Source organism: Salvia splendens, chromosome 20 (genome assembly GCF_004379255.2).
Source record: "Salvia splendens isolate huo1 chromosome 20, SspV2, whole genome shotgun sequence".
Lineage (NCBI taxonomy): Eukaryota > Viridiplantae > Streptophyta > Magnoliopsida > Lamiales > Lamiaceae > Salvia > Salvia splendens.
The window spans coordinates 6,791,705-6,803,770 of record NC_056051.1 but is presented as its reverse complement, the minus strand read 5'-3'; the positions used below and the strand labels follow the sequence as shown (position 1 = coordinate 6,803,770).

At 37.0% G+C, this 12,066-nt stretch overlaps 1 protein-coding gene across 1 annotated transcript; it reads right to left on the bottom strand.

Annotated features, from left to right (window-relative positions):
- Positions 1-3,364: 3,364 nt before the first annotated feature.
- LOC121781377 (benzyl alcohol O-benzoyltransferase-like) lies at positions 3,365-8,748 on the bottom strand. Its single transcript, XM_042179126.1, has 4 exons — positions 8,323-8,748; positions 7,375-7,874; positions 7,043-7,268; positions 3,365-3,628 (listed from the first exon to the last, which is right to left on the bottom strand). Exons 1-4 carry the CDS (start codon positions 8,746-8,748, stop codon positions 3,365-3,367), a joined length of 1,416 nt encoding a protein of 471 aa, XP_042035060.1.
- Between the last annotated feature and the right edge of the window lie 3,318 nt (positions 8,749-12,066).

The window sequence follows — 12,066 nt, the reverse complement described above, 5'->3', positions numbered from 1 at the left end:
AGGTCTAGTAATGGCTGCATATTGCAGTGCTCCCACTATGCTCCTATAGAGTTTGGGATCTGATATAGGTTCACCTGCACTTTTCCTCAATTCACAGTTAGAAACCATAGGTGTTGGACACCCCTTTGCTCCTGTCATATTGGCTCTCTTTAAAAGGTCTTTGATGTATTTGGACTGACATAGATGAAGTCCATTGTCTTGAGTTTTAACCACTTCAACACCTAAGAACAAGTTCACCTCCCCAAGATTTTTTAAAGAGAAAGAAGAGTTAAGCTGAGAAATGACCAATTAAATGGATGCAGGAGCATTTCCAGTTATCAACATATCATAAACATAGATTAGAAGATATATAACTTCATTTCCCTACTGTCTGAAGAACATTGATGCATCTGCCTTAGATTAAGAGAAGCCTAGAGCAAGCAAAGCAGAGTGCACAGTAAAGAACCAAGCTCTAGAGGCTTGCTTTAAGCCATAGATTGCTTTATTGAGTTTACAGACAAGATGAGCCCCCCCTGCTCAAAACCCAAAGGCTGCTTCATATAGATATCTTCTTTAAGCTCACCATTCAAGAAGGCATTATTCACATCAAGATGAGTTATCTGCCAGCCAAGTGAGACTGCCAAACTGAGGACAATTCTGATCGTAGTAGGTTTCACAACAAGACTAAAAGTCTCATTGAAATCAAATCCAGGCTGCTGAGAAAAAGCCTTGAGCAACTAACCTGGCTTTATGTCGGGCAATGGCACCAGATAAGTGCAATTTGATCTTAAATACCCAGGTGCAGCCTATAAGGTTCTTGCCTGGAGGGAGAGATGTTAAAATCCATGTTTTGTTTTTAAGAAGAGCATTAAATTCATTCAGCATAGCAGATCTCCAAACTGGAATAAGCAAGGCATCAATGACAGACTTAGGCAGAGAAGAAGAAGAAGAAGTGGTGATGTTGAAAATTTTTGGCTTGAAAATGCCAGACTTAGATCTAGTGGTCATAGAATGAACAGGCTGAGTAGGAGGATCAGGGGATGATGAATGATCCTCAATATAAGACTGGGAGAGTGGAGAGGCCTGGCTATATTCATCAGGGTGAGGCTGGGGCAACTCAGGAACTGGTTCTGAGTTATGCTGAGAGGACGGTGAACAAAAAGGAACAGAATGAGATGGCTGGGTAGTGATGGGAATAGAGTGGATAGGAAAAGAGGGTGTGGGAGAACTAGACTCAACTGGACTAGGTATTGCAGGAGGGGAAATTTGGAAAGGAAACACTATTCATCAAAGACTATGTCTCTAGTGACAATTAGTCTCCCATCTGGGAGGAGAGCTTTGTACCCCTTATGAGATGGACTATACCCTAGAAAAGTCCCTTTCATAGACCTGAATTGAAACTTATGTTTGTTATAGGGTCTAATGAAAGGATAACATAGACAGCCAAAGAATCTTAAGGATGAATAATCTGGCCTTTTGAGAAAGAGTTTTTCATATGGAGAGGAGTTTTTTATGACCTTTGATGGCATAATATTGATCAAATAGACTGCAGTAATGAATGCATCATCCCAAAAACGTTGAGGCAAAGAAGATTGAGCAAGAAGAGCTAAACCAGTCTCAACTATGTGTCTGTGTTTTCTCTCAGCTAGACCATTTGTTGAGGTGTATGTGGACAGGAGACTCTATGAACAATCCCACACTCCTTAAGGAAAGGAACTAAACCCTGAAACTCACCTCCCCAATCAGATTGTAGAATTTTTATTTTCAAGCTTAAAAGAGTTCTACCATGACCTTGAACTGTTTAAAGGCAGCAGTAACATCACTCTTGTTTTTAAGTAGAAAAATCCAAGTGAACCTTGAGTAATGATCAATAAAGGACGCATAATATGAAAAACCATTCATAGATTTGACAGGAGATGGTCCCCAAAGATCACTATGAATTAGGTGAAGAGGGGAATCATATTCCGAAAGAGAAATAGAGTATGGCAGTCTGTGGGACTTTGAGACAGAATAAGGAAAACAAAGAGTAGGATTTTTCATTTCATTGTAGGAGATATTACAACTATTTAAAGCAAGCTTGACTACATCAAGAGTAGGATGTCCTAGTCTATTATGCCATAAAGCCAAATTTTGACTAGAAACATGAGAAGAGCTACTGCTGTTGGAATTGAAGTTAGCCAAACTCAGGGAATGAACTGCTGGAAAGTCTTGACTGGAAGGTGATTTGGAGCTAGTGCTGCACTTGATTGGGGAATGATCTATTAGAAAATGATAAAGGCCTCTCTAAAGGGTTCCTTTGAGCACAACTGCCTTGGTGCTCATATCCTTAACAAGACAAAAATTTGGGTGAAATTCAAAAAAGACAGAATTGTCTTGTGCAAACTTAGACACACTAAGCAAGTTTTTAGTTATATTAGGAACATGCAAGAGATTTTTAAGATGGAGTTGTATGGAGAAACCAGCTGAATGAGATTTAAAAGCAGATTCTCCAACATTAGCAATTTTAACACCATCTCCATTACCAAGCAAGAGATTGTTACTTCCTGTGTACTCTGAGCTGATGTTGAGATTGTTGAGATCATTTGAAACGTGGTGAGTGGCCCCTGAATCTGGATACCAGCTTGATGATGAGCCATCACCATAGTTAAACTCAGATGGAGCAGCAACAGAGCAAGAGCCTGATGGAGATCTTGGAACAGATTGGACATAGTTAAAATAGCCTTGTTGTTGTTGCTGTGGTGCAGTTCCTCTGAAGTTGGCTTGAGGTGGAGTGTAGTTATGTTCAAACCTATGTCAGCATTTGGCTGCAGAGTGACTAGGTTTTTCACACAACTGGCACACAATTTTGTTGGTGTTTCCTCTTCCAAAATCTCTTCCACCTCTACCTCTTTGCCCCCTTCCTCCAAAGCCTCTTCCATTTTCAGATTCAAATCTGTTGTTGTTGAAGGGCTGATCTCTTTTCTGGCCATATTGTTGATGAACAAGGTTGAGGGCTGGTTGAGATCCTTCTGAGCTACTGAGTGCGCTTTAGTTGTTTCCATTCCAGACTCAAAACTGAGCAGAAATGCACTAACATCTCCTATATTCCATAGATCTGTTCTTGAAGTAATAACACACACAACAGGATCATATTCCTGGCCTAGACCTCCCAGAATGTGTAGAACCTGTTCTCCCTCAGAAATTCTACATCCAACAGATCCTAACAAATCAAAGTAGGTTCTCATCTTACCCAGAAACTCATTCATGCTGAGACCTTCTTTCTTCAAATTCTGCATTTGCTGCCTATATTGCATCACTTTGGCAGTTTAGCGGCAAACTCAGTCATGCTGAGACCTCTTTTCTTCAAATTCTGCATTTGCTGCCTATATTGCATCACTTTGGCAGTTTAGCGGCTTGCAAAGTTTGTCTCAAGCGCCCTCCAAATGTCTCTTGCAGATCTGAGCCCAACCACTAAGGTTAAGGCATTTTCAGACAGTGAGGATAGCAACCATCCAGCCACCCTTCTATCCTGTCTCTGCCATGCTATAAAAGTAGGATTGATCACCATTGATTCACTCTCTTCATCAAGGATCTGTCTTTCTGGAGGATCTACTTCTCCTGTGAGAAAACCCTCAAGACTGTAGCCATAGACTGCTACATCTACTTGTTGCTGCCACATGAGCAAGTTTCCATCATTCAACTTGACAGAAATTGGAGGCAATTGGGAAAAGATAAGTGGCAGTGTTTCCAAGGGAATGGACTCATTGTGTCACGACCGCCCTTCTAGGGTAATTAAATGCGACGATCATGACCTAACAGGACTTAAATGCAATTAAAGAAAAGGGCTAGGGTTTTATTAAAAGGGGTTTGACCAAGGAAATAAATGAACAATTAAGTATAAGAAAAGAAGGTCACGCTTTAGCAATGAAACCCAATGAAGAATGACTATCATATTTTAGGTCAAAATGGCAAGGCTCAAAATAATCCAAAACATAACATGTCTCAATATCCCTAACAAGAATCCAATAGTTTCAGTTTCAACCTAAAGATAAGAGTAATCATGTTTTAGCGGAAGCATCTAAGAGAAAAGTGAAGTCATGTGTGAAGACACGACGACACTCGGAGTTTCAAGATAGTCTCATAATTTTAATTAATTTGCTCAACACCGCCAACCGTTCGTCGCCGCTCAACCTGCACATAAGGAAAACACATGCAGGGCTGAGTACTATAATAATACTCAGTGGACTCATGCCGAAAACATTTTCAATAAAAGTATTATTTATCATGCCATACATAAGTAACCATCGGGGTTTTATCTTTAGAAAGGTCCGAGGCACTCAAAATCATTTCCCATTGTAAAAGTCGATTGATAAGTCATTTTCCCATAGACGTTAACCATATCTGCCAATACATGACTTCGAATGTGGCCACAAACCAAGTCACTAGACCGGCCAGCCCGTACGCTAGCACACAGTCTACCATAGGTGTACACTAATCCAAGTAGGGTTTGCGGCCCTACGAGGACCCGAATTCGATTTAAATAATAGTGGCAAAAACCACATCAGATAGGCACTTTAAACTCAAAATACCGCATGATAAATATAGTTGCATTCCCATCGATAAGATATTTAGGACATGGTCCTTATTTAAAAGAAAGCCCACCCCGACGGCTTAGATCTCAAGCACTTTCTTCCCCTTGCTATCATGCTGAGAGCGCGAGTTATCACCTTTAAAATTTATGTGTATCATAAATCAGTCTCAATTATCGACTCAAAATCATGCATATCCCCAACGTTTCCCTTTTCCCATCAATTCGTTTTATCAACATAAGGAAATACACCATCAACGCACAACACATCACTACATCATAGAATGGGTTTCTTCACACATATGCATCATGTATATCATTCAAAGCTTAACAACATAGATTATCTTTGCATGACTTAAATCTGGCTAAAAAGCGCAGTCGTTTTGTAAAAATCATTAAAAATCCATCCGACCTCCGTTGGGGCTGCAATTTTGCCACAACCCAGTATACACATCAAAGGTCATACAGTTAAAATTTCAAATCAAAATCACATGTTTAGGTCGGTCAAATAAAAAACGAAACTCACTGGTCGAGAAAATAAATTCTGACAGAACTGCGTAGTCGAATTCAATAATTCATTAAAAATTCATCTTTTGACCAAAAAGGCTGATATTCACACACAACGCAGAAGATACCTTGAAGTTTACTCAGTTAAAATGTCGAACCAAAATAAGATCGTTTGGTCAGTCAAACACACGTTCGGAATCTACTGTACGAACACCACAGTTGTCATGCTTCCAAATTTTGAATTTGGGTTTATCAAATATTCATCCCAACATATATATTCATACTCCCAACACATAATCATGCTTCAAAAAGTCTCATCATCATGTTCTCATATATTCACATAGCATTCACCACAAATCATCCACAAGTTCATTCATAAACAACCTAAATGCATATACATATTCTTTTTTTCATGCAACCATCAATCCCACCCGATTAAATATTAGATATACGATCTTTACACTTATTATATGCATGATGGAATCAAAATCAAGGTTTTAATGGAGAGGATGAGGAAAAGAAATTCAATTATACCTTTCTTGATCAAAAGCAATCGGTAGAAATAAAGTATAATCTTGATTCTTCAATAATTCTTGAGACCTCAACTTAAATTCTTCTCAAAAGATGAAGAATTTATGGAGAAAAATGGAAGAAAAATTGGGAGAGAGTGGGGAGAGGAGAGGCGTGAATTTCAAGGGAGTGGGAGGCGTGTATTTTGTGATTTAGGTTTAGGATTTCTCTCTTATTTATAGATTGCAAGATATAATCTTTAATTAAATAAATTAAAGATTTGAAAAGATATGGAGGAGTGGAAGTTGACGTGAATTATGAGAGAAAATAGGAGGAATTCGAAATCTAGGCTATTTAATTAGCCTATGATTTAATTTGGTATTTCACGGAGTAGAATAAAATGCTACGGAGCAGAAAATAATAAATCCTCCCAATAAAAAGTGAGTAGGCGATTTTTATATATATTCTCCCACAAGGAATTAAATTCAAATCCTAATTTAAATAGGATATGACAAGATCTCCTTAGATATGGTAAGATTTGCTAGGATGTTTATATTTATTCATGGAAGAGAATATATAAGGGATCAAAATATATAATGAATAATTTCCTCCTCCCATAAATAGAAGGATTTCGAAATCTCCATGGTGTAAGGCATAGGTGCCGTTTTTCTCATGGAGAGAATATGGAATAATCGAACTTTGGATTTAATTTTGATAAATATCCCAAGCAATTAATTAAATCCAAGGAAAAATAAGATTTCTTCTCCAATAATAACAGGGGTCGAAAATGCCAAATGAATACTGATGCTCCTATTTAATCTCACTCATCCCTTAAGAAATAATTCGCCACAATATATTTCACCCCGCATAGATTATTCACACATCCACGTCACAATTTCAACCATTTTCACTTCCACCACATATTCTCAACACTTTGACCTTTCAATGGCCACGTCATGTGTTCCACATCTTTGACTATTCAACATCCACGTCATATGCTCAACGGATTTGACTAATCAAATCAAATCTAAATTCCAAAACGCAATTAGGTCACACAGAAAACATGCAATTAATTCACTCATCATTTAATTCACATACTTCACAGCATTAAAAGCATTAAATGCAAAAATATTATGCTTCGCAAATTAGGGTTCCGAAAGTGGGGCGTTACACATTGGCTTTGGCCATTTTGATTTGAGTGATAACAATGAAAAAGTTGAAGAAGTAGGAGAGACATGATCTAAAGGATCCTGCTCTAATACCATGAAAATGTGCAATGAAATTCATGAAGAAGAAAGTATTCATGTGGAATCTATTGTTTCATTGCTTAACTGTAAAGCTCAATGAGCTGATACATATATCATTACATTCGAACAATCTAGATCCCAACTCTAATAAAACATCGTACAAGCTAAATCAAGTTTACAGAGCTTAATCATAACAAACTGAGCTTAATCATAACAAACTACAGTCAAGTACTTTCTTCTTTAACCTTTTGATCAACACGTCTCTCCAAGTGGTACACAAGTGGTCCACGATCTTAGCTGTGTCTTCTGGTACAACCACGAGCTTGGCACGTGTGAGATTGATGACTTGTTTATCACGTGCATGTTGCTTTGTTACCATACACTGATCATCATGGTTAGTAATCTCAGCATTGTATGCAGCAGCTTGATCAACTTGCCATGAAGCGACTTGATCAACCCTGTTAGCAGCAGCTTGATCAACTTGGTGTCCAGCGGCTTAATTAACTTTGTTAGCGGCGGCTTGATCAACTTGGTATGCAGTGGCTTGATCAATTTTGTTATCACTTCCAACAGTTATTGCCGCCGGTACCGTAGTACCCAACCGGAAGCCACCGGTTTATCTGCCTCCGGTAATCCACAACCCCGATGAATCTAATCTCTTCGTCGGGGTTGAGAGAGAGGGCGATTGTCTGGCAGCGCCACGTGCAGCCTGCCACGATTTCGAATTTGGAACAGCGCTGGAGGTACGGTGGCAGGCTGCGCCCCAGGGCGGAGATTTCGGCCGGGCCAAAAAAGAAAGAGCTTCCCAATATCTGATCTAGTGGGATGTGGGGTCCACCAATTGTGCCAGTTGCGACGTCGTATTCACGATGTGGGAACGACAAGCGCAGTGGCTGGGGGGCCGTGAGAAGATGCCGTTCCCAGACCGGTCGAATAGAAGGGGAGGCCGCTCCACGGGCAAGTTCACCCACGGCAGAGAGAAATTGGGAAAGGCTGATACCATCGCACATTGTGTGATTGAAACAGATTGAAAAGATAAATCCCCCACATTTTAGTCTTGTAACCTGTACAAGTTGTTTAAGTGAAAACAGAAAAAAATAAAAGAAATAAAGAAAAAATATTTATTTCAATGAGACACTGATATTTTGAGCAGTTAAATACGCAAATTAAATAGTTAAGAAAATAATAATTCAATAATCTTGTTGAATTGACTTGAATTTGACCGATCTTAGTTACTCATTTGAATAATTGATATTGATATGATAATTTGAAAATCAGTACTCATTTGGGTATCCTAAAACGTGAGCTATAGAGTGCTAAAAAATCAGTATTCATACTGATGTGAATATTGTTTGTCTTATCCAAAATATACTGTTGGAACAGTTAAAGATTAAGCGATTAGGCAACACGCTCTAATATCATTATAAAAAATTTTAGGTTCCATCTTAAAATTAATTAGTGATAGACGGAGTAACGTTATACTTCGTATACTGAAAATGATAATTATTGTGCCTGTACGAACATAAGTGGAATATCAAACAAAATTCCTTGGTTGTTTGGCACATCAAGAGTAATGTCATTAGAGTTGGGGAAGGGTGAATAAAGGGCATCCTCCCCGAAATACAGTAGCGTTACATCCGTGTTAGCCTCGGCAAACACTACCCCTTGGCCAGTGCATTCGACCACGAGCTTCCATCCAGTGTGTTCCCTCAACCGCCCGGCAAACAGGTAGTAAAAGACCAAGGCTTTGGCAATAGCCTCACGAATAATCTTCACTAGATCTTTCCCTTCCATCGATGGATTCTTTTTGTAGAAATTTATTGTTGTAACATACATTCGGAGGAAGGTCTGATCATCTATATCAGAGAGAGATTTGAATTCATGGGGTGTGGACTCTGCTGGACAAAGCAGCTCAGGTGTTTTTCTTGTAACAACCATTATTACATGCTTATGCAATGGAAGAAGTATGGAGCCATGAATTTATACGCTGGGGGCAAAAATATAGGCAAAATTTAAGAGTTTTAAAAGGGGCAACTAGGGAAAAACTAAAACAAATAAATTTTATAATTTACATAATTTTTACATATGTGATGAAGTTCGAGGTGGGGCATTTTCCCTTGCTAGCTACTCCATAAGCTAGCTCCGTCCAACTTAATATGCATATACCTTTGAAATTTTCTACCCGAATATGAATCTGACTGCTATTTTAAAATCTGAATACTATCCACACACGACACGACTATGTTAGCAACACAATCTTATGCATGTTGACTATCACAATTACATGTTAACGTTGTGAATCTGATATGACTTGATAACGTACGAGCCCGATACTATAATCATAAGATAATGACATAAAATGATTCAGACATATTGCGGATGAGATATGACCCAACGATGACGTGGTGGTGAGAACAAGGAATGAAATGAATGCCCCATGAAAAGTGAGAAATGATGACCTAATTTTAACTCTATAAAGTGGAAAATAAAATAAAATAATAAAATAATAATAGTATTCATTATTGACGAATACCCGAACCCGACCCGAACCACACTTGAGCTCAACCTGCAATTATCGTGCCCCAAACGGGATAAAGTCTCATTTTGTTAATTTTGTCCATGTTCATGTCGTATTTTCGTTTTTGCGTTTTATATTTCCCCGTTCGCTATGATGTGTCCCACCTTGGTCTGACATGGGTTTTAAAAATATTGAGAGAAATGGATAGAAAAAGTTATTAGAATGAGAGTTATATATTTATTTATTAGTATTAGTATAAGTATTAGTAAAATAACATGTGAAGTGAATTGAGTTAGGAGAATTAGAGTTTATTACTAAATAGTAAATAGTAAAAATAAAATGATTTAATTATTAAAGGAAATTAAAAAATAGGATATTTAGACACTGGTATACGGAGGGAGTATATATTGTTGTAAAGTGGCTTCTCCCAAGTCAAATTCGTGACTATGTCACTTTACCTAGTAATTAGGTGTAATTAATATGCAACGCGCATAGGTTTGCCTGAAAATGGAAAATTACTAGTTGGTAAATAGGGTAAATTTTAAATGGCCGTTTTTAGCCATCCCTATATATAGTTGCTGACAATTCATGATCCAATTAAAAATTAGCTTAGTAGATAAGGACAATGGACCATTGGTATAAATGTGGATAGGATAACGTGGAAAACATTTTGGTTGCTATAAGTGGTAAAGCCGAGCGTTTGATACTGGGCCCGCTATAGTGGTTGTTTGTAGAAGCAATGTTCGCGTTGAAAGAATCGGCAATATCGAGAACACGACAATGACTATTAATAACACTATTTATTTACCACTAAACGTAGCAATACCGCATATACTACTCCCTCCTATTTAAGAAAGGAAGATGACTCATTCCTTGTGTGACACGAGACTTTTTGCAGTTTTATTTTCTTTGCTACATGGAGAGAATAAAGTAATGATAAATAGGAGTATATAATATTACCTCTGTCTCATATAAATAGGCCATATTTCCTTTTTCATCCGTCTCATAGGTAACCTTTTTTCTTCTTCTCTTTTACGTTGTCATTTATGGTTCCACCACCCACTACACAATTTCAACTAATTTTTCACATTCTCTCTTACTTTATCAATTACACATTAAAACTTGTGTCAACCCTAAATGACCTATTTCTATGAGACAAAGGGAGTAGTATCTTTTCTTTTCACGTATCCCTAACTGCTATTAATGATTCGAAATCATACAGTATTATTTTGATATCTTCAATTAGAAAACTCCACGATGAAATGAGCCAAAAACATATACTCTCTTTGTTCCATAAAAATATAAACATTTGAAATATCACGGGAACTAATGTATTAATTGGTAAAATAAGAGAAATGAGGAGAAAGATGATTAAAGTAATGTTATTAGATAGTGGACCAAGATTATCGTCGAAACATATGCAATTGAGATTTCATTGAAATCCTTATGAAATTACCTTTAAGTTGATATATTTTTTAAGAAAAAATAATTTAAATAGTAAGAGTTACATAAATTTAATATTTAAAGATAATTTTGTCGACCGAGAAAGTGATTAATTTTAACTACCATATATAGGAATTAACATTAATACCCTTATAATTTATTTAATAATTTTTTAAATTTAAAATATAATCCACATTGTATTATTTTAATAGCTATTTCTCCTAATCTAATGGTTGAGATTTGGTCTTAATTTGGGATTGTTAATTAGCTAGCAAGGGATCGTAACCCTTGCAATTCATATCTACTTTACATTAATTTTCCGGTCCATCACTGACTACTTCACCTTGCGATTATTGTTATACAGGTACCTAACTACTAACAAATTCATTAAGAACATGCACATAATACACCCTCCGTTTTTTTAAAATATGAATTTTTAAAATAGCACAGGTTTAAATACAAAATTAGTAAAATAAGAAAGAGATGGGTCTCATCTCATAGAGGGAAACAAGTGTCCTAAAAGGGAAATTTTCTATTTTTCGGAAAGTGGATCAAAAAAGGAAAAGTTTCTATTTTTAGGAAATGAATGGAGTATTGGATTGATTATTTTCCTTATAAATTGGTTCATGCATGCAGAGTTTTTTTTTTCGTCAAGAAGATCCCTCGGATGCCCTCTTCTGCGGCTGAAACTTACCGGAAGTTGTCGAAGCATTGTGAGTAGTGGTCATTTTTATCATCGTATCTATTCACCTTATATTTCAATGCTCTTTAACTAATTTGGTCTTTCAGATCGGGTTAGTGTAGTAAAATTAAGTTGTACGCGCTATGGGAAAATTGAGAATAAATTTGTGTTGAAATTATTGAGAAATCCCGATTCTGAGTCATGTTATATCGAAAATGTAAAATAAAAAGAAATCAACTTCAATATATATATAGTTTGTTCTTGCTGAAGGTGGTGGTGGAACCCTAGTTCCATATGGTTTTGAAAATTTCTAATCCGAAAGTGGAGAAGAAGTGAGAAATGGCTCTATGACTTTTATTATTCCGCTAACATCATAAAAAATAAGAGTACATATTTATAGAGTTTATTTTTGCCCGTTTAAACTCTATTTTGCAATATGGAAAATAACCGACAGGGAAACCTAAAAATAAACATAACTAAATCACAAAATATTAGATAAAATAACCTAACAGTCTCGGTTATAATTTACTAGACGCTAACATAGACACGGGCCGTGTCAGGGGACTCTTGAGCTCCTAGCGGATTTGAAACTCGGGTTTGATGGTTGTCCGTA